Source organism: Aricia agestis, chromosome 8 (genome assembly GCF_905147365.1).
Source record: "Aricia agestis chromosome 8, ilAriAges1.1, whole genome shotgun sequence".
Lineage (NCBI taxonomy): Eukaryota > Metazoa > Arthropoda > Insecta > Lepidoptera > Lycaenidae > Aricia > Aricia agestis.
Window position 1 is genome coordinate 6,427,881 of NC_056413.1, and position 20,126 is coordinate 6,448,006.

Genomic DNA, 20,126 nt, shown 5'->3' on the forward strand with positions numbered 1-20,126 from the left:
ATTTGGCGATGGTCGCCGGCTACTGCCGCAGCACGCTCGCTCAGCTCCCTCTATGTTGTGTTCTAAGTTCTAACCTAACCTAACTTTTGGACTTTCTGGATTGTGTTTGTTTTTGTTTTGACGGGGGGCTGTGCCCCCTGAACCCCCTTTTCGGGAGGGCTACGTCCATCCATTTCATAATCCCGTAATTTCTCCTCGAATATTTGTTGAAATTTTGATTTACTCGTATGTGCCTCCAGAATTTTTGTATCTTTAATAACACTTGTAACTTTTATTAACTACTTTCTTTCCGAAAACCAACCACAAACATTTTCAAACACCTGCTAGTTGACGCCATATTGTAAATAAAATGCACCTAGCGCCGCAGCGGAGCGCGCTGAACTACTTCAATTAGACGTTGGCTTTTGAATCAGCTGTAGTGTTGAACGTTTTGAGCGACTAAAATATTCAATATAAAAGCTAGACGTGTAATTTAATGGCATTGTTTAGTCAAAGGGCTAGCCGCTTGATTGGACGGCTATTTAAACCAGTCGGCTGCGACATAATATACAATAGTTACAACTTACATCAGCATTTAAATAATGTTTTTGCCATTTATCTTACGAAAAGAAAAAAATGTGGTATCTATGCCAATTACCATGACAGAAATTTGAATTTGTAGCGGGAAAAAGAAGGACAAGTAGCGATTGCTTGGAAACCAATAAACATTTTTTAAAACTACGGTAAAATTAATTTAGCTGTTTTATATTTTAGTTGCAATTATTTCATATTGTGTGTTGTCTAAATTTACTTAACGGAAAATGGATGTAGTCGGTTCGAAGCGTCCGACTTTTATGGTTCAATTACTAGAAGAACTCGGATTGAACGAAGGGACACGAATACCATTAGCTAATCAACAAAATCAGGATTTGGAATCAATTTTAATTAACAGGTAACATGTTACGGATGTCTTACATAGATTATGTGGCGTGTACATCACTTTACTACCGCTTTACTACATTAATTCTACATTCTACTTTTACAGGCAAAATGAGATACAGCAGCTCAAAGAGAGTTTGTCAGCACATAAAACAAAACGCGCAGACTTAGACAACTATAAGAACTATGTACATACAGAATACCAAGAAAATACGGTAAGTACAAGCAACAAATATATCAATCACTTAAAATGCTAATAATTATTAGTAATTATTACCCTTACCTAATACTTTTTTTCAGCGACTACTGTTCGCTCATAAGCAGCAATTGGAGCAGGAGGTTAAACTTAGACAACTATCAAGCAATGAAGCTGACATCCTTGAGAGGGATATACTCAGCTGTAACAAACAAACCAGCAATATTGCTGACCGACTTGACAGAGTGCAAAGTAACTTGAATTATTATTAAATATAAATCAACAATTATTAACTTTGCATACGCAATATGCACATTTTTCTTTTCTTTTTCTATAATACTTTTATACTACTTAGTATAAAAAACCTAATCAGAATATTAAAACTTATAATCCTGTCAATTTAACAAGGGGCTGCCACCTTTATAATAAAAAATCTTATAAAGATTTAATATTTTCAGATTCAATTGCGGATCTGTTGAAAAAGGCTGACAGCCTTAAGGGTGAAGTTTGCGGGGAGAAGGGAATCCTGCAGGAGTGGAGAACTGCTCTTGAGAGTAGCGCAAAAGATATTTCTTCTATTGAACAATTTACTAAACAAGACCTGTCCAAGGCTAAAGTATGTGAAAGTATATCCATACTAATATTATGAATGTGAAAGTGTATGGGTCTGTCAGTTTTAAATTTAAGCAAAAGTGTGTATGGTGCACCCAAAGTGATAATTCGTCATTGTTCGGCAACAATCGTTTTTCCAGAGTGTCGGGAGACAATGCCACAAAACCTTTTATTGCGCATGTCCAAATCATGTCATGCCATGGCAACTCCAACTGTTAACGACTTGACCGTAACCAAGTATAAGCAACTTGTTGATGGCGTTGCCAATTGCATAACATGATTTGGACATGCGCAATGAAAGGTTTTGTGGCGCATGCGCCAAAATTAGAGACAATTAACGGACCGGCGCGCGGCGACAGCCACTGAGTACCGAGTACTGACTATAATATGATATTTACTTCTATTTCTTTCGAACAAGGTGCAAAATGCAAAAGCATTGTTTGAGGCTCTTGCGTTTCATAGATTCGGGTGTTTCCGTGATAACGACAATTAGCGAAGATTTGCATGCGCAATATTAATTTGGGAGTATTGTATGTCTGTTTGTTAACATCTTTTAACACTCAAATTTTGAATGAAAGATGAAATTCGTAATATGAATTATTAGTTATTATTTTTAATCTGGAAAATAAATTCTCCAATTTATTTTAAAAAACAGTCATGCTACATTGTGTTAATTACAGGCTTTAGAGACAAAGAGGCAGAAGTTAAAATTGGAACATGATCAAATGCAAGAAAGACTACACCAACTTATTTCAAACCTCAGTGCAGAGGAGAGAGCATGTGAGAGGATATCTGTTCAGGTAATGGCAGTTAACAAGCTATTGTAAGTTTCATATCATTATAAAGAAAATAAAAATCTTATATCGATAAAAAAATAATATTATCTGGATAATTATATGAGGGTTTTGTTTCCTTGGGCGGACAAAGATAATGTTATTTCGCTGTAAGTATAAATATTTTTATTCGCAAAGGGTTAGGGCACAGAATATATGGCTAGGGTCATCATTGATATGGCTGATATACAGCAGTAGCTATAAGGGCCTTTTTCTTTCATGCGTGTTGTGCGGGTAGCGCTGCTTCCGGCCGCGCGCGCGTTGCCCGCATTACAGGCAAAACATATTATATGAAATAATAATCCATACTAATATTATAAATGCGAAAGTGTGTCTGTCTGTCCGTCTGTATGTCTGTCTGTCTGTCTGTTACCTCTTCACGCCCAAACCGCTGAACCGATTTTGCTGAAATTTTGTATGGTGATACTTTGAGTCCCGGGAAAGGACATAGGATATTTTTATCCCGGAAAAATGTACGGTTCCCGCGCGATAAACGAGTTTTGGCGCAACGGAGTTGCGGGCGTCATCTAGTAATATAATAACTCCCCGCACCGGTTTCGGTGTCGGTGGCCGGTTTCATTGAAACCAATATAATATAATTCCCAAGTGTGTGCGCAGCACACTAGAGCACTCCTTCCTTTACTCTCATAACCCAGTGGGACGGACGACCGACACGACCGGAGAGAGATCAGGCGCAGGACCGAATTTTTACATGCTTATCCGACCGCCGATGCATGGATCATCTTACTTGTCAGACAATCAGGTCAGAACTAACCAAACATGAAAAAAACATGTTTCTAACGCGGGAAACCGACGCTCTCCGAGTCAAGTCCAAACCACTGGACCACGGAGGCTCTATCTTTGAAATGATAGGGTGTGGGCAACTTTCATATTGTCGACTTCGCGCGCGGGCCATTTCATGCATGACTCGAAGAGCACCCTAAGTGTCATAAGTTATTGCATAGCAGCTATGCAATAACTTAAAAAGCAATAAATGCTGCGTTTATCGCTGCGACCGAATCAAGAAATACCGTACCGAACAAACTAACCCCGACGGTGACGGGCACAGCGGCCGTTTGTGTGCGTGCGACTAAACGTATGCAAATTATAATAAAAAAAAACACACACATCAGTTGATAAAAAATACTATGCAATAGCTTTACCGCGGCAGTCCATGAGTGACACAAGTTTTTTTATTGGTGTTGCAGGTGGCGGATGGCATGGAGCAACGTAAGCAGATGATGTCGATGTGGACCGCCGCCGTCGACAACCTGCGACAGAGGGACAACGAGATTAGGCACGTTCGGGAAGTAAGTGCCATCTATAGTCCACCACCACGAGTTTCAAATGTATACTAATCAAACAATTACAAGTTTTCTATGTGTAAGGCATGTTTAATTCCACGAGGGGTTTCTACATCCCAGGACTACACAGAACTAGAGCAGGAGGCAGCACGTCTGTCGGAGCAGTGTCGCGAGCAGCAGGCGTTCCTGGAGCAGCAGCGCGGGCACAGCGCGGCGGGCGCGGCGGACGGCGCGGCGTTGGCGGCGCGGCTCGCCGGCGCACGCGCAGATGCACGGGACCTACAGGCGCATAATGTGACGCTTGATGGCGAGGTTAGACAGTTCAGGTACTCTGTACTTGAGCAGGAGGCTCTGTCGGAGCAGTGTCGCGAGCAGCAGCGTGGACACAGCGCAGCGGACGGCGCATAATGTATGGCGACGTTAGATTAATTTAAGATCTGTCGGTAAAAGTACGAAGTGATGAATAGAGGGAGAAGTTGGTCTGAATTTGGCCGCGCAGAACTATAAAATCGTTTGGCAAAAATACGCATGAGAGGGTAAGAGAAGTAGTGTGGCGGGGACATAGCGATACGTTATTGGTACGTTAGCACGTCAGCGGTCAGCCGGTGATAATTGCTTCTTATTGTAATTGTGCGACCAAGCGTTCATAAAGGGCTGCACTTAGAATTTTCAGAATCCTGACGCTTTCATCATAATAAACACGTGCGTGCAGGGCTTAGAGCTAGGAAGCTCTAAGCCCGGGCGCGCACTATCGGCCAGGCCGCGGCGGCCATCGAGAGACCTACCTCAGTATAAAACCGTCATAGACCACGCGCCACCTGGCCGTATCGCGGTCAGCGGTCACACCTTTTCGATGGCCGCTGCGATCTAGCCGCCGCGGCCTGGCCGCTAGTGCCCGCCCGGGCTAAGGGTAAGTTCATATTGAAACGAGACTCGGCAATACATTTTAGGAAGATCCATTTTTACACAAGAAGATATACATTAAATTGCCAAACTTGCCGCCCGGGGTGTCGGGCTGCCTATTCCAAACTTGAATTGCAATTTGGACTCAACCTGCCTATGGGATGATCCATTAATCATTCAGCTTTGACTTCTATTTACAGATACAAAGTTTACAACGCGAGATAAGCAACATGAGACTGACTATCGAGAAATTGAGTATGGAGAACAGACAGATCATGGACACGCAACATAAGAAGGACATTGTAATGGAAAACATGACTACTAAGGTACTTTTATTATTAATGCACTACGGCAAAGCCAAATGTTGAAGATAATCTTGACAGTTTACTATTTGAATTAGCGCCTAAACTGCTGATCCGATTTTGATAAATAAGGTGTTTTAGATATATCCATACTTCCATATTAATATTATAAATGCAAAAGTGTGTCTGTCTGTCTGTTACCTCTTCACGCCGAAACCGCTGAACCGATTTTGCTGATATTTGGCATGGAGATACTTTGAGTCCCGGGAAAGAACATAGGATACTTTTTGTTCCGAAAAAATGTATGGTTCCCACGCGATAAACGAGTTTTTACGCAACGGCGATGCGGGCGTTATCTAGTTCGTAATAATGGCGAAGATAACATAATATTATGAGTAGTTGGGTTAAACTCTTTTACTTTTGATTATTAACAGATAAACGAATTGAAAGCAAAGTTGGAAGATTCTACGGACAAGACGCGCAGCTCGGACAAACGTGCCAAGGAACTAGAGGACATTTTAAATGTAAGTGTTGAATTTATCTGTTTATTAAAATACGTTTGATAAATATCAATAGTGAAAAAGTATTTTATTTTATACGAGGTTCCGAACACAGTAATAAATCAATCCGAATCTAATCGTTTTTTTTTTCGCTTTTTCCACGTTACAGTAGTCAGTTATAATTCACATTATGTAGCTATAAATTATAATGCTGCTATTTACCGATCGGTAAAGGAATACAATGGCACATTCCAAGACAAGTTCTGATTTTTTCAGCCACGCCAATTTTTATTTAGGCCGGCCATGGTCGCGGACCGCATCTTGCATCCCGCATCCGCGGTTGCCGCACGGTGATCTGCAGTTTCCATACTAAATTATATAATTATATAAACGCTCGACGTTCGAGCAGTTCTTGAGCGGTCGGTGCTAATTTCAACGCGACCGACCTAAGGGCAGTCGGTGCCGACTGCATCTTGCGGTCCGTCTATGGCCAGTCGATTAACGACCGTTCCCAATATTTGATCTATCTCTGGTTTTGCCCTACTAGAGATAGGTAGACATTAGAGCTCACATTAGACATTAGAGACACATATAACATATTTTATGTCAATTCAATGTTATAGTTTGTGCGTTTTATGATGATATGCGTGACACATTATAATTGACAATAGTAGCCTAACCTAACAAAAATTAATCGATAATTTAAAAATATCGAATCACTTCGTAAAGGAATTGCAATCGAAATTTTCGATTTCATACTGACATTTCAGTGGTGCCGGCGATTTAAGATGGCCGCCCTTTTTTATCGATTTGATTTCGATTCAACAGAGTCAATCTCTATTGACATAAGTTCCATTTCATGCATCTGACATTTTTCAATTGTTTTCGTAACATTAATTTTATACTCCTATTTCACAAATTTTATATTAATAAGTTAGCATTTAGCAACTTTTCATTTTTATTCATTTACAATTATAGGAAACATTTGTTTTTGTAGATGGAATATAATTTATTACATTTTGTTTTTTTTGTTTTCTTGTAAAAAAACTCCGTAGCAAGGAATATGAAAACTGTCACCCATATCATCTTAAAACGCACAAACTATAGCTGCGATCGGTTGTATGTCAAACCAGAGATTGAATATTGGGAACGGCCGTAAGAGGATACACCAGGGGCGAGAGAAATTGAAAATAGGTATTTGAAAATGTATTGCTGTCTCACCAATCTCAAGTCTCCCACCGCAGAGCGTGATAGAGACAATACGACAAAAGTTTAAAAGAACAGAAAATCTTCGATTCGTTGTTCGCTGATTTATTAATTAAGAATTAAAGCAAGGCTTGAACTGTGTTCCTATGTTTTATTTTTTTTGTATATTCTAGCCAGTTTTGTTTTCTGGGTGTTTGAACACAGAGGTAAATCTGGCCATATTTTTGGGTTTTTGGACGTTCTTATCTTTTTTAATAATAAAATTATGAAAAGAAAGAAAACATAGAGACATGCTAATAGTGGCCATTATCCAGGGAGGAAACAGGGGACAACGTTTGTATGGAAAAACGGCGGTGTGGACTCCTCTTAACACCTCCATCGTGGGTATCGCAGACACAATAGATTTTCAATTTTCATGCGGTAGCCGGCTGCCGCTTGGGGACTGATGGGTTAAAATGAGTTAAAGAGAGTATAATATAGTTTATAATTTGTGTTGTAGGACGAGGAGAACTACGCTCGTCAGCTGACGGTGAACCAGCAGCGCGCGCAGCACTGCTCCTTCCTCGAGCAACAGAAACTGACGGCATTGAAGAACGACGACAAACTGTTTCACATGCAAATGAAAGGTAACACAAGCCCAGTGCCTAGGTACTTTTAAGTCTTTTGTAAGACCTCTTTTAGTCTTTAGACAACAAAATAATTTTAGTTTTAAAATATCAATTATTATTTGGTTTAAACAGTGCGCAGCAATGTGATTTTGTTCTTATTTCTTACCATAATCCGGTCGCAGATGGTGTAGAATTTACATCTCATCAACTGAAGAAGACAAGTGGCCAATGTGTCAATATACCGTGGTCTGACTATACTCGGTTCTATTTTAACATCTAATAATATAAAATCTTTCCATGCAATATTTTACCACTTAGCACTGTTTGTTTTTCCAGCTTCAAAGGCAATGATGAGCAAGTTGGACACCAAACAATACAGCATAGAAAACTATCTACAGATACAGAAGGAGGCTTTGTATAACATTGTAAGTTTACATATTTCTAATTGTTAGATCATTTACCGCAAGTAAAAATACAAAATAATAATAATTAAATAGGTTTTGCTTACAGCTCTCGATAATAATTCGTTTTCTACGGAAATTACACGATGTATGAACGTGACGCCTGCCCCTTGTGCCCCTTGTGTCTGCAGACTTAATACGGTGTTTTGACCTTGTCTTATCAAATCTCTTTTCTAACGCATCAGACACGGACAAAACATTATATGAATACAACCTAGTCTGTATACAGTGTAGAATTTTTTATTAGTAAAGGTATGTCATTTCTCATTAATATGTGCAGAATGCTCTTTTTGTTATAGTGCTACCAAGTTGAGACCATTGGAGCTCGCGTTATTCGTATGGAAGGTATTCAGGTTGAGAAGGAATGTTCTGTCGAATTGATTGCGAGGGAAAATAGGTAATAAATGATATTCTGTATGTTTTTAGTAAGTTGTACGAGAAACAAGCACATTATGTCAAAACTTTCTATGATGTTCCTTTTTTTTTGTTATAAAAACCCGACCCTATAGCTTTGTCCACACTGCCTTTTTCTGTTCGTCAAGGGCATGCGTTATAGCGCAGTCAACAGCGAACGTGAGGCATGCCCGCGACGCATGCACTCTGACCGTATCCAAATCTTCAAAAATGACAATATTGGCTTTGCGTTCCTTGACGAATTCAATTATTGAATGCGCCAATATGAAAGTTGATGACGAAAATTGAAGATGAAAGTGCACAGTGTGGACATAGCTTATGTCCTTTCTTGTGAGTGAAATTATCTCCACACCGAATTTCATCAGTTGAACGTGAAGGTTTCGACGAAGTGTGTCATGGTGTGACAAGGAAGGTCTTAAGTTTTGTCACGTCGCATTTCAAATTAAAAAAAATAAATTGCGAAATTTTAAATATTGAGGTGGTTTAGGTTAGGGTTTAGGGAGAGGGGGGGGGGGGGGGGGGTCTAACAAATGTGACCACCTGTAACAATGGGGAAGGATGTTCTAGAAATCATGAAAATCGTGTAACTTACTTTATGGTCCCGAACAAGTAATACATACACATTTTTGCATTAATAATATTAGTAAAAGATTGTGAATGCTTTTCCCAATATGTCTCTTTTACTTTGTCAATGTATTTCAGACTGAAGGAGGTCTTGTCTCGTCACGCGGCGCGCGTGTCGCTGCTGGAGCGTCACTCGGGCAAGCTGCACGACGACCTGCGACGACTCACCAGGGACCTCGAGGCTAAGGGCGCCGAGCATAGCCGCATGGTGAGATATAGACCAAATATAGTTATATACCAGATATAGATATTTATCCGTAGATCTTATTACAAAGGTGCCAGGAAAGCGCGGTTCAGTGACAACTTTTTTTTAAATACACTATAAATTAACTCTTCTAATCTTTGTGAAAGACCATGAAAGACTTGCGAGAGGCTTTTGGCTAGCAGCGGGACAGCGTATAGGCTCATAAGTAGGTACAGTGCTGTATCGTTTTTTTTGTAACGCCATAGACCATAGTATCCTATAGCTTACTTCTAATTCAGAAGTATTTTGCTCTCGTACCTACTACTTAAATACCTATAAGGGCGTTCGCTGCGTTGAGCGTGTGCCCGGCGCGACTGCCCATCGCGGGCGCCTGCGCCGTGCGCTCGCCATAGTAATCGTGCGACGGCTGACCCGCATCAAAGTAGCGCTGCTCTATGGGATGACATGAAACAAGCGCGCCTCGCGGGTGGCCGCGTCAGGCGCACGCTTAACGCAGCGAACGCCCTAATACTTAATATTTTAGCAGAGACCTTTCGCCCTTAGAGTTTTTACTATAATATTGGTTCTGTTGCAGAAAAGTCGTCTCAAAACCTCAGTATTGGAAGCGGAGGGTGGCGACAAGGAGTGCCGCGCGTTGCGGGCGGAGTGGCGGCGCGCGCGCGTCGACGAGGCGCTATTGCGGCTGCGTGTGGAGCAAGCTGCCCGCGCGCTCGCTAATATCGACCGCGCCACACACGCACGGGATACACGACAGCTGCAGATTGAGGCGGTATGATTATATTATGGCTGTATCTTATTTAAGAAAAAGTTACGTTGAGGAGTTGCGGTATGCAAGCGTCGCCGAGACGCTACTGCGGCTGTGCGTGGAGCGTGTGGCGCGCGCGCTGGCGAACATAGACCGCGCCGCGCATGCAAGGGACACACGACAAGCTGCAAGCTGAGGCCCCTTCTGGCTTCTACGTACCCTTCTATGGCGCATTTGTTGCACAACTTTAAATATTTTGTATGAATAAAAACAGCCACAAAAAAACTATACTTACCGGTTTTTTGTGGCTGTATTTTATTCATATAAAATACGAGCTTTTGCCCGTGGCTTCGCTTGCGTTAAGAAGTATTATTATATACAAACTTTCATCCCCTATTTTAACCCCTTGGAGGTGGAATTGATCAAAATCCTTTCTTAGCGGATGCCTACGTCATAATATCTATCTGCATGCCAAATTTCAGCCCGATCTGTCCAGTGGCTTAGGCTGTGCGTTGATAGATCACCATTCACCATGTCAGTCAGTCACCTTTTTAGATTTAGAAATTACAGTGTTAATTAAGGTATAAGATGTTATCACCAGCTGCAGGCTTTGTATATATACTACGGAAATGGTTTTTTCTTCGGAAGTATTGACAAAACGATGGACGGTTACACATTTTTTTCCTACAATCAATCGTCAATATATTTTAAGTCAATATATTTTCTGGCAGTTCTTTTGCAAACAACGAAATTCTACGGTTGATGTGCTACGCGTGCTGGTTAATTATATTTTGCACATAAGCTATCAACATTTCATTTGAGTAAATTGTCCATGAATTCCTGGCGTTTTAGGCTTAGGCCAAACCTACGCGACAACGCGACTGCGAAGCGGGAGCGTCAATACAAAACATACATTTGACAAGTTGCCGCAGTCGCGTGGTTGCCTAGGTTTGAACAAAGCATTACCCTCTATCGAACACTCAAAGTGCCCGGTTGTTAACCAGTCTATATTCCTTATATTTTGTTCTTTTAAACTAAAATCGTTGTACACGCAGGCGATGAGCTCCCGACTGGTGGAGATATCGGCGCGTCGCGAGATGTTCGCGGTGCAGCGGCGCGCGTTAATCGACGACTGCGGCCGCCTGCGCGCCGACATACGAGAGCGGGACCAGCGCATACGGCAGCTGGTCAAGAGGTGGGCTCATGATGATGACGCACGCACGATATACAAACCGCTCCGAGTTATATTACCTGTGATTGACAGGCCGTGTATAAGACGATATTATTATAATATTATTATGTAGAAACGAAACAACTTGACCTCGTCCATTTTGCAAAATAATTGATGAAAATATCAATCAAAAATGTTGTATGACTCAAACACTATGATCGTGAATACATAATAATACTACAAAACTTATTAATGTATTTTACATAGCGATTAGCGGTGTAATTTACAGTTCGACAAGGCTTTAAAGTTTAAATGAATGTGGCGAGAAAAGGAACTAACGCTTCTATCATACAAAAACGTTATTTTTGACATGTGTTTGACAGTTCTCCTTTACCAGCAGCGCCCCGTCCATGTTCATTCAAAGCCTTGGAGCACTATATACTCAATTGATATTCAGGCCTTGTACCATGAAACTGTTTAGAGATTCAAATAATCGGTCGAGAATGTTGCGTCTTACTCTAACAAACGTGAAATGACGTTGTTAGAGCAGGACGCGGCATTGTCGTCCGATTGTTTGAGTCGCAAAACAGTTTCGTAGTAGGCCTACTGATTTCAGACATGACATCCTCATTGCCGCGCTGGGCAAAGATGATGCTGGACAGCAGTTGTCTGCTACGTTCTTTAAAATTAAGGTAAAGCCTAATTTTATTTTTTTAACCAACTTGAAAGAGGGAAACAGTATACATAATGGCGGTGGTCGGTGCATGTTTTATTTTACTCGAGCGACGTTTAGGCTGCGTTTCCACGAGATATGTGTTGCGAGGAATGTGTTTTTGAGAACCAATAGAATCGCTTCATTGACGTGACCTCGCTCAGCGCAGTGATTCTACTGGTTCTTAAAAACACATTCCTCGCAACACATCTCTGGTGGAAACGCAGCCTTACTCACTGTGGCTGTTTTGTTGCACTTTCTGACATAATATATTGATCGAAATTCATGAAAATTATAATGTGTTTGCACCTTTTTTTTATGAAATAAGGGGGCAAACGAGCAAACGGGTCACCTAATGGAAAGCAACTTCCGTCGCCCATAGACACTTACTGCATCAGAAGAGCTGCAGGTGCGTTGCCGGACTTTTAAGAGGGAATAGGGTAATAGGGGAGGGTAGGCAAGGGAATAAGGGAGGATAGGGAAGGAAATATGGGAGGGTAGGGAAGGGAAAAGGGTAGGGGATTGGGCCTCCGGGAAACTCACTCACTCGGCGAAACACAGCGCAAGCGCTGTTTCCCGCCAGTTTTCTGTGAGCCCGTGGTATTTCTCCGGTCGAGCCGGCCCATTCGTACCGAAGCATGGTTCTCCCACGTCAAACCTGCGTCGCAGTTTGCGGCGGAGCGGGCGGAGCTACGCGAGCGCGGCGCGGCGCTGGATGCGGAGAGCGCGCGCCTCGAGCGAGATATTCGCGCGCTCGAGTACTCGCTGCGGCTGCTGCACGCCGCGCACGAGAGGTTCATGAGTAGACTCGCGCCGTTGGATGAGTTAGGTAATATTTTTATTTAAAGGTCTTCGAATTAGGGATTCAACTTGAGTGAAGTTAATCTTAGGTTCTTTATTGAATTTATGCAAGTAAGAATTTATTACAAAGAGCAGTCTGGCCAGTGTGCACTTGCATAAAACGCAAATGACCAATAAGTTACACACACGGCATAAAATATAATGTTATATATAAAAGTGGGGTACTGACCAACGTTACCAGGTGTAATGTAATTGATTACACAGCGAGCATTCGTGCGGTCAGTACGTCATAGTTACGGACCGTGCTCGCTGTGTAATAAGTTACATTAGCCCTCGCTCCACTCCACACTGCTTGCAGCCCCCGAGATCCAAGAGCTGGACAACTTGACGAGGCAGTACTACGCCAGTCGAGACGAGCTCAAACAGAAGGTCGCTAGAATCGCCGCGCTCGAGGACGCCGTGTCGGAGCTGAACACGCAGCTCGTGCTCACCGGGGATAAATATAAGCAGCTCACTGCTAAAGAGTACGGGCCTGTTTCACCACTTCCTGATACCTAAGTGGTGGATAGGCTATCCACCACTTAACTTGACAGATAGAGTATGGAGAATCTGTCAAATATGTTGTGGCTAGCCTATCCGGCACTTTATCAGGAAGTGGTGAAACGGGCCCTAAGAATAATATATTAATAACTAGATGGCCCGGTGAACTTTGAACGTTGAACATGGAATGAACGTTCCATGGACTTCCACGAATAAATATTTCGAAACTAGATGACGCCCGCAGCTCCGTTGCGCCGAAAGTCGTTTATATACTATTATAACTGTAGATTTTTCCGGGATAAAAAGTAACCTATGTCCTTTCCCGGGATTCAAAGTATCGCCATACCAAACAGCAAAAGCGGTTCAGCGGTTTGGGCGTGAAAAGGTAACAAACAAACGGCCTTTTGCATTTAAAATATTACTAGCTGTTGCCCGCGTCCAAGTCTACATTTTTTTCGGATTTTTTTTTAATAAAATGGACCCTATGTTACTTCTGTGCAAATTTTCATGATGGTTCGTCAAGTAGTTTTTGCGTGAAAGCGTAACATACATCCACGCTTTCACATATTTTATTATATTAATCCTTTAATAATCCTTTAATATTAATTAGGATTACTATATAACATGATTAGTATGATACTAGTTACTAAAATATGATCATCGCCTTTCGCCATCTTAATCATTGGCCTACAGAAAGTAAAACTTTTTAGTAAGTGGAATCTCATTGAGAATAAGCGTATAAAAATCAAATAATCATCATGTAACAAAAAGACTCAGACCATGCAAATTGTAGTCAGTGATCACGAATTTATTGACATCGCATTCTTTCAAATGGGATTAGTGGTTATGTCCTTTTGGCTTCATCACTGTCCGTTAAAAATATTACAAACACAAAACACAGACTTCACTTTTGTCTACTTTCGGGATGAAAAAGGTTACACTTAAATAAGAAATATACTTTCTTCTTACAGAGCAGAATGTGAGAACGATCTGGAGACGAGTAGGGAGAAGTGTGAGCGGCAAGCGAGCCGCCTGCAGCACGCCAACGACCTCGTCAGACAATACGCCAGACGCGCCAGGCGACTGTTCGACGGAGAGGACGACTTGAGGATATTCCAGGTATACACCGAAAGTGAAAGATTAATAAGGTATGTCTCATTAATGAAATGGATATAAAGGTTTTTTTTTATCGGGATGACAAGAAAATCTCCTGACGCAAAAAAGTCTAAAACAGCTAGTTAATAAATTGCCACTCAATACCAATAAATTATTGGAATAAATTTTGTCCGCAATTTCTGTCGCGTTTATTTTGTTGGAACCGTATTTTTTCCGCGACAAAAACATTCCTATGTCAATTTCCAGATACTCGAAATATCCCTTTTCTTCACCGTGCCCTAAACTGTATAGCAACAAACATATTTTAAGCTTTTCCAGATGTGAGCCTAATGCCCATTCATTGCAAAGAAACTATAATTATTAATAACAATAAATTATTATAGTTGTAAGAATATAGCAAATCCTCTCAACAGATGTCAGTATGGGTACGTGACTACTGGGAGGCGTGGCAGAGCGGCATACGTGCGTTGGGCGCGGCGTGCGCGGCGCACCCCTCGGCGTACTCGCGCGCCGCCCAGCTGCTTGCTGCGCCCGATGTCGGTAACAAGAGGCTGCAGGCGCTCGTGCAGCGGTAAATACTTTGTTTTACTAGGTTGTGCACATTAAGGCCGGCCATGGACGGAACGCATCTTGCAGTAGAGACCGACTGCAAACTGCGGTCGCTGCACGGCGATCTCCAGTTTTCATACAAAATTCATATCCGCAATACACGGCCCGCTCGAGCAGTTTTTGAGCGGTCGGTGCGTCTATGGCCGGTCTAAGGTTAAATAAATACATGCAGAGGAGACGAGCTGGGAGGTTATCGTCTATCGAATGACTAATGCATCATGTATGGAAGCTGTAAAACCTGACTTGACCGAGCCGACCGTCCTTAAATACAATTTCCACTTTTATAATGTGAAAAACTAGATTCTATTTAGATATTTTATTTATATAGTTTGACAAAGTAATATTGATGTTTTTAAGAAATTGACCTCGTTTCAGATTCAGAAGCGACGCCTCTGCGCTGTCCGCCAAGGAATCTTTACCGGAGTTAGACAGTAAGACCCTCTTTGTTATTACATGTTTTTACTTTTAACATTACAACAAATTAATTGCACATTTACATTGACGAATCATCGGTGATTCTACTTTCGTTGCCGCATAAAAATATTGCAATCACGTCGCTATAGACGCGATAGCAAGATTGAAAGAAACATTTCACACAAAGCCGGGTTAGTTCCCGAACCGGTGGTAGGCACCAGTGTAGACCCGACGCGACGTTCAGAGAATATTTGAAAAAAAATATTCTAAATAAAAAAATAAAAAATTTGAGTTTGTACGCAGACTGTAGTAAAACAGTAGAAACTACTAACTAGAACAGTATAACACTAAAGTTTTTTAAGTTTTCAATTTAACATTACTATTTTAGAAAGTAACTAGCGACCCGCCCCGGCTACGCACGGATATAAAATATAATATAGCCTATGTCACTCACTGAAAAAATGATTAAAATCGATTCCGTAATTTTGATTTATATTCATTTTAAATACCCGTGGCCCGCATTTATGGCCGGTACCGCCGCAAAAGCTACGTCCCGCAATTTTTAAATCTGTAATATCTTCGAAAATATTAATTTAAATCATATTATGCTGTAAAGGGCCATATAGATCTATATTAAATCAATAATGTATTTAAAGCATTTAATTGAATAAGGATTATTGCCGTATTGGTTAAAATCGCTTCGAAAATTATATAGCCATTATTTGAAGTTAAAAGTAAATGACAAAAAAATGTTATTGTGGGATATCCATAAGAGATAGACATATACCATCGCGGAGTTTTCTGTAGACCTTTTCATAGTGTACAATACTTCGTACATTATTTTGATAAACCAATATAAAGTAAAAAAATAAATCTCATAGGGTTCAGCCAGCGTTTGCAATGTAAGCGGAAAAAAATGTTATTATTTACATTAGAAACCCCAAAATTAACAGTATTTCTCTACTATTTAATGAATGTTATTATACTTATAAACCTTCCTCTTGAATCACTCTATCTGCTAAAGAAAACCGCATCAAAATCCGTTACGTACTTTTAAAGATTAAAGGGAGTACTTTGTAGTAATATTTGCACACTCATTGTAGTAGAATATGTGGAAAATGTAAAAGCCAACACCTTATTGTACCATATTCCTAAATCCTAAACAAATAAAATGATTTTGATTTGATTTGGGAACAAAGAGACATGAGGGAAAAAAATACTTTGTTTTATAATATGTATATACAGGGTGTAACAAAAATAAGTGATGATACTTTAGGGTGTGTACGTGTTCCTTGTAGAGAGTTCAATGTGAAAGTAGCAGCGCTGAAAGACCAACATTTTTTTTCACTTTTGTATGGGGAAACTCGTGGCGCAGGGGCTCTTGCCCATACAAAAGTGAAGAAAAATGTTGGTCTTTCAGCGCTGCTACTTTCATAGTGAACTCTCTACAAGGAACACGTACCTACACATCCTAAAGTATCATCACTTATTTTTGTTACACACTGCATATAGATATTGTCTCTATTCTGTTCACAGAAAGCCTATTCTCAAGTTCGTCGGAGTCATCCAGGGGCTCCAGTATAAAAAGCGGTTACTCGACCCGACTGAAGGCGTTCCGCAAAACTCTCGCGCCTAAATTACAGGAGAAAGCGGTAATTTAATATTAGTTTAAAATTTAAATCATTAACTTTTGTTTCACTTTTAAAGCTAAGACCCAATTTCACCAACCTGTTTGTTAAATCCTAATAAGGCATTACTTAACGGACCTTGGAAAATTAAACAGACTGTTAAAATATCCCACAGTAAAAATGTAACAGCGGATTAGTAAATGCAATATTAAGTGAACAACGAGTGAACAACTATCAATTCGTTCATTCTTGTTATTGTTACACCCTATGTTATTACGTTAGGGTAACTAGAATGAGCGTTCATAAATAAAATCCTGTTGGTAACTGGATTACGTTTATTACGCAAACGACCACTCGGGTTGCTGCACCAAGAACACTCTACTAATATTTTACATGTTAGCTGTTCACCACATGCATCGAACATCGATATAATATAACGACACATGATCACATCGATATACAATATATTGTGTTGTGTAATACATTATATTGTATATCGATGGGATATAAGGCGATGAAATTGCAATGTACAAGATTAATACGACATGTTTGCTGCAATGTGTCACTTTCTTCCATAGTAGTATAATAGTAAATAAAGCGACCAAATTAAAATATCACTGATCGCATACATTTGTTACGCTATAATAGTTGTTCTTAATTTACCAGGTTAATAATTTTAATAATTATTATCTGTCAAAGCTGAAAACATGAATCATAATACAAACTTTTATTTACATATTTCGGTTCGTAATTTTGATACAAGTTAGTATATTTGCAATGTCAAGGAAAATCCGAAAGCTGAATTTTTGGCAAAGTGAAAATAAATAATTATTCATAACTTTGAAAATAATTAATAATAAGGACGTAGCGGAAACATGGCGGAAAGACTCAAAAGTCAAAACAGATTCTTTTATTGATATTGCATATTATTATTATATTGCATATTGTCTTTGAAAGTTGTTATTTTGACTCATATAACAGTCTGTTAAATATTTAACGGACCTCCATAGCAGGAATTAAATTTAACGCCGTGTTAGGTGATTTAACATGACATTAGGGCATGGTGGAACGCTCGATAGTTCTAACAGGCCATTTACTGATTTAACAAGCCATTATTAATTTAAGATTGCTTGATGAAACTGGGTCTAAGGCATAAAACTTAAATAACCTTTCTTAATTACTAAAGTAACAACACATTTGTTACTCCTCTGCGGCTGATGGTATCGCTACAGAACCTTACAGCATATTCTTTTCACTCCCAATAACCAAGTGAACTATACAAAGTTTGCTTTCCCCGCTACGCCAGACTTATCAATCAATGTTAGTTGTTTATAATAATAAATAATATATTTTCTTTTTCTCAATTTTTTCTTTCAGCTACTGGACGATTCTACACAAGGTAAAGTTTAACTTTGTTAAAATATGTATTGTATCCTATAATCTGTATATTATGTATGTATTGTATAAGTAAGGACTTAATATTATAAATGTGAAAGTGTCTGTCTGTCTGTTACCTCTTCACGCTGAAACCACTGAACCGATTTTGCTGAAATTTGGCATGGAGATAAGTACTTTGAGTCGCGGGAAAGCACATAGGATAGTTTTTATCCCGGAAAAATGTACGGTTCCCACTTCCCACGCGATAAATGAATTTTGGCGCAACGGAGTTGTGGGCGTTATCTTGTAAACAATATTTTATAAGTTATTGTTTTCATCCCGTTTTTTAAGGTTCCGTACCCAAAGGGTAAAAACGGAACCCTATTACTAACACTTCGATGTCTGTCTGTCTGTCTGTCCGTCTGTCTGTCTCCAGGCTGTATCTCAAGAACCGCTATAGCTAGACTTCTGAAATTTTCACAGATTATTTATATCTGTTGCCGCTATAACAACAAATACTAAAAACAATATAATTAAATATTTAAGAGGGGCTATTACCTATACTATACACCAAATGTGATTTTTTTGGTATTTTTGACTCATAATCCATAATGGCAACATGTAGACACTTGAAATTTTCACAAAATCTACAATTATATGTGTATTTTAATATTTAATAATAAAATAAATAATAAAGGGGTCTCTCATACAAAAGACACAATTTTTTCTTACTTTTGCTCTGAATACTTCGTGCGCGAGTCCGACTCGCACTTGGCCGATTTTTTTGTTAGACCATCTTGTTTTATTGTGAGTCTACATAGTCTATCTACATATAATTAACATTTGAAACATTTGAATCTTATTTTTCAAAAATGTTTCAGGGACGCGATCATCAGTTTCACTGCGTGTTGTGACACTCGGAATGCCAGAATGCCCTTCTACATCAGACTATTCACCAAAAAAGCCCTAAAGTATTGTTAATGAGTTTTATACGAATGTTTTCTTTGTGATTTTTATACGATTTTGAAATGCTTCCGAAGTTGTGTTTGTTTCAAAGTTTTTATCTGATATGTCAACCTATGTACATTCATATTAAACTTGTTATAATACGTAATCAAAAAATAACTAACATAATATTATCAGATAATAATTAAAAGTATGACACATGTTATCACTGATGTGACAAGATAATAGGCCGGAATAAAATAACTGTCCTCCATTTTTGGAAGTTGGTTAAATGGTCAACAAGTAGGTAATTACAGTATGTAGTATGTAATAGGTAAACCTACACAAGCTTATATTCTTTGGACTTTGTAATAAACCAAAATGAAAATTATGAAAAGAGTAAATAAACAATTGACTTAAATAATTTGTGTTTTATTTCTTTCCATTAGCTGAAGTGACTGTCACCACAAGACTCATTCTACATAGTAAACATTTAAATTTGTCATTTGTTACAAGTTTTCAAAAATTTTAATAGCGCAGCAAAAACTTCTATACTCGTAATCTATTGGCAAGATACATATTTACAAATAAAATTTCAGGTGGGACTAAAGCATTATTGTCGGAAGTTGAATATCATGAATACAGTAACATGACCTGTACAAATGATTATTTATGCAGAATAGAGTTATTACATTTGTAAGCATAAGTCCTACTGAGACAAACCTCAGAAATTTAGATATCTCAAAAGAAGGCACAAGGATTTGAAAATTGTTGAGCTGATAAAAATCATCCAAATTGTGTGCTATTCTAACAGTGTGGAATACTGATGCTACTATTCTAACTTATGTTTCTACTTATGAAGTAAGGCGCTGTGCAGACGACGCACAGTGGTCCGAAATCGCTAAATAGTGGACATTCGCAAAAAAGTTCGATTTTGGTGTGGAAAAAAATACCATCTGATAGATTTTAAGAGTAGTAACAA

At 39.5% G+C, this 20,126-nt stretch overlaps 1 protein-coding gene across 2 annotated transcripts; it reads left to right on the forward strand.

The window, feature by feature from the left end:
• The first annotated feature begins 731 nt into the window (after positions 1–731).
• Positions 732–19,238, forward strand: LOC121729916 (coiled-coil domain-containing protein 39-like). 2 transcript variants are annotated; one of them, XM_042118634.1, is made up of 24 exons: positions 732–931; positions 1,025–1,133; positions 1,219–1,366; positions 1,573–1,730; positions 2,407–2,526; positions 3,768–3,869; positions 3,984–4,175; positions 4,967–5,092; positions 5,503–5,592; positions 7,274–7,400; positions 7,719–7,807; positions 8,143–8,240; positions 8,960–9,089; positions 9,661–9,855; positions 10,887–11,026; positions 11,619–11,694; positions 12,384–12,543; positions 12,874–13,039; positions 14,027–14,174; positions 14,585–14,742; positions 15,156–15,211; positions 16,731–16,846; positions 18,200–18,221; positions 19,081–19,238. In XM_042118634.1, the coding sequence occupies exons 1-24, from the start codon at positions 801–803 to the stop codon at positions 19,167–19,169; spliced, it is 2,946 nt and encodes a 981-aa protein (XP_041974568.1). In that variant the 5' UTR covers positions 732–800; the 3' UTR covers positions 19,170–19,238. The 2 variants fall into 2 exon arrangements, with proteins under 2 accessions (XP_041974568.1, XP_041974569.1); XM_042118635.1 differs by lacking the exon at positions 18,200–18,221.
• Positions 19,239–20,126: the final 888 nt, after the last annotated feature.

Coding starts and splice junctions, on each gene's coding strand:
- LOC121729916 (XM_042118634.1), top strand. CDS start 801: ATGGATGTAGTCGGTTCGAAGCGTCCGACTTTTATGGTTCAATTACTA. Junction 11,695..12,383: donor CTACGTTCTTTAAAATTAAG/GTAAAGCCTAAT, acceptor CCTGCGTCGCAG/TTTGCGGCGGAGCGGGCGGA. Junction 13,040..14,026: donor AAGCAGCTCACTGCTAAAGA/GTACGGGCCTGT, acceptor TTCTTCTTACAG/AGCAGAATGTGAGAACGATC.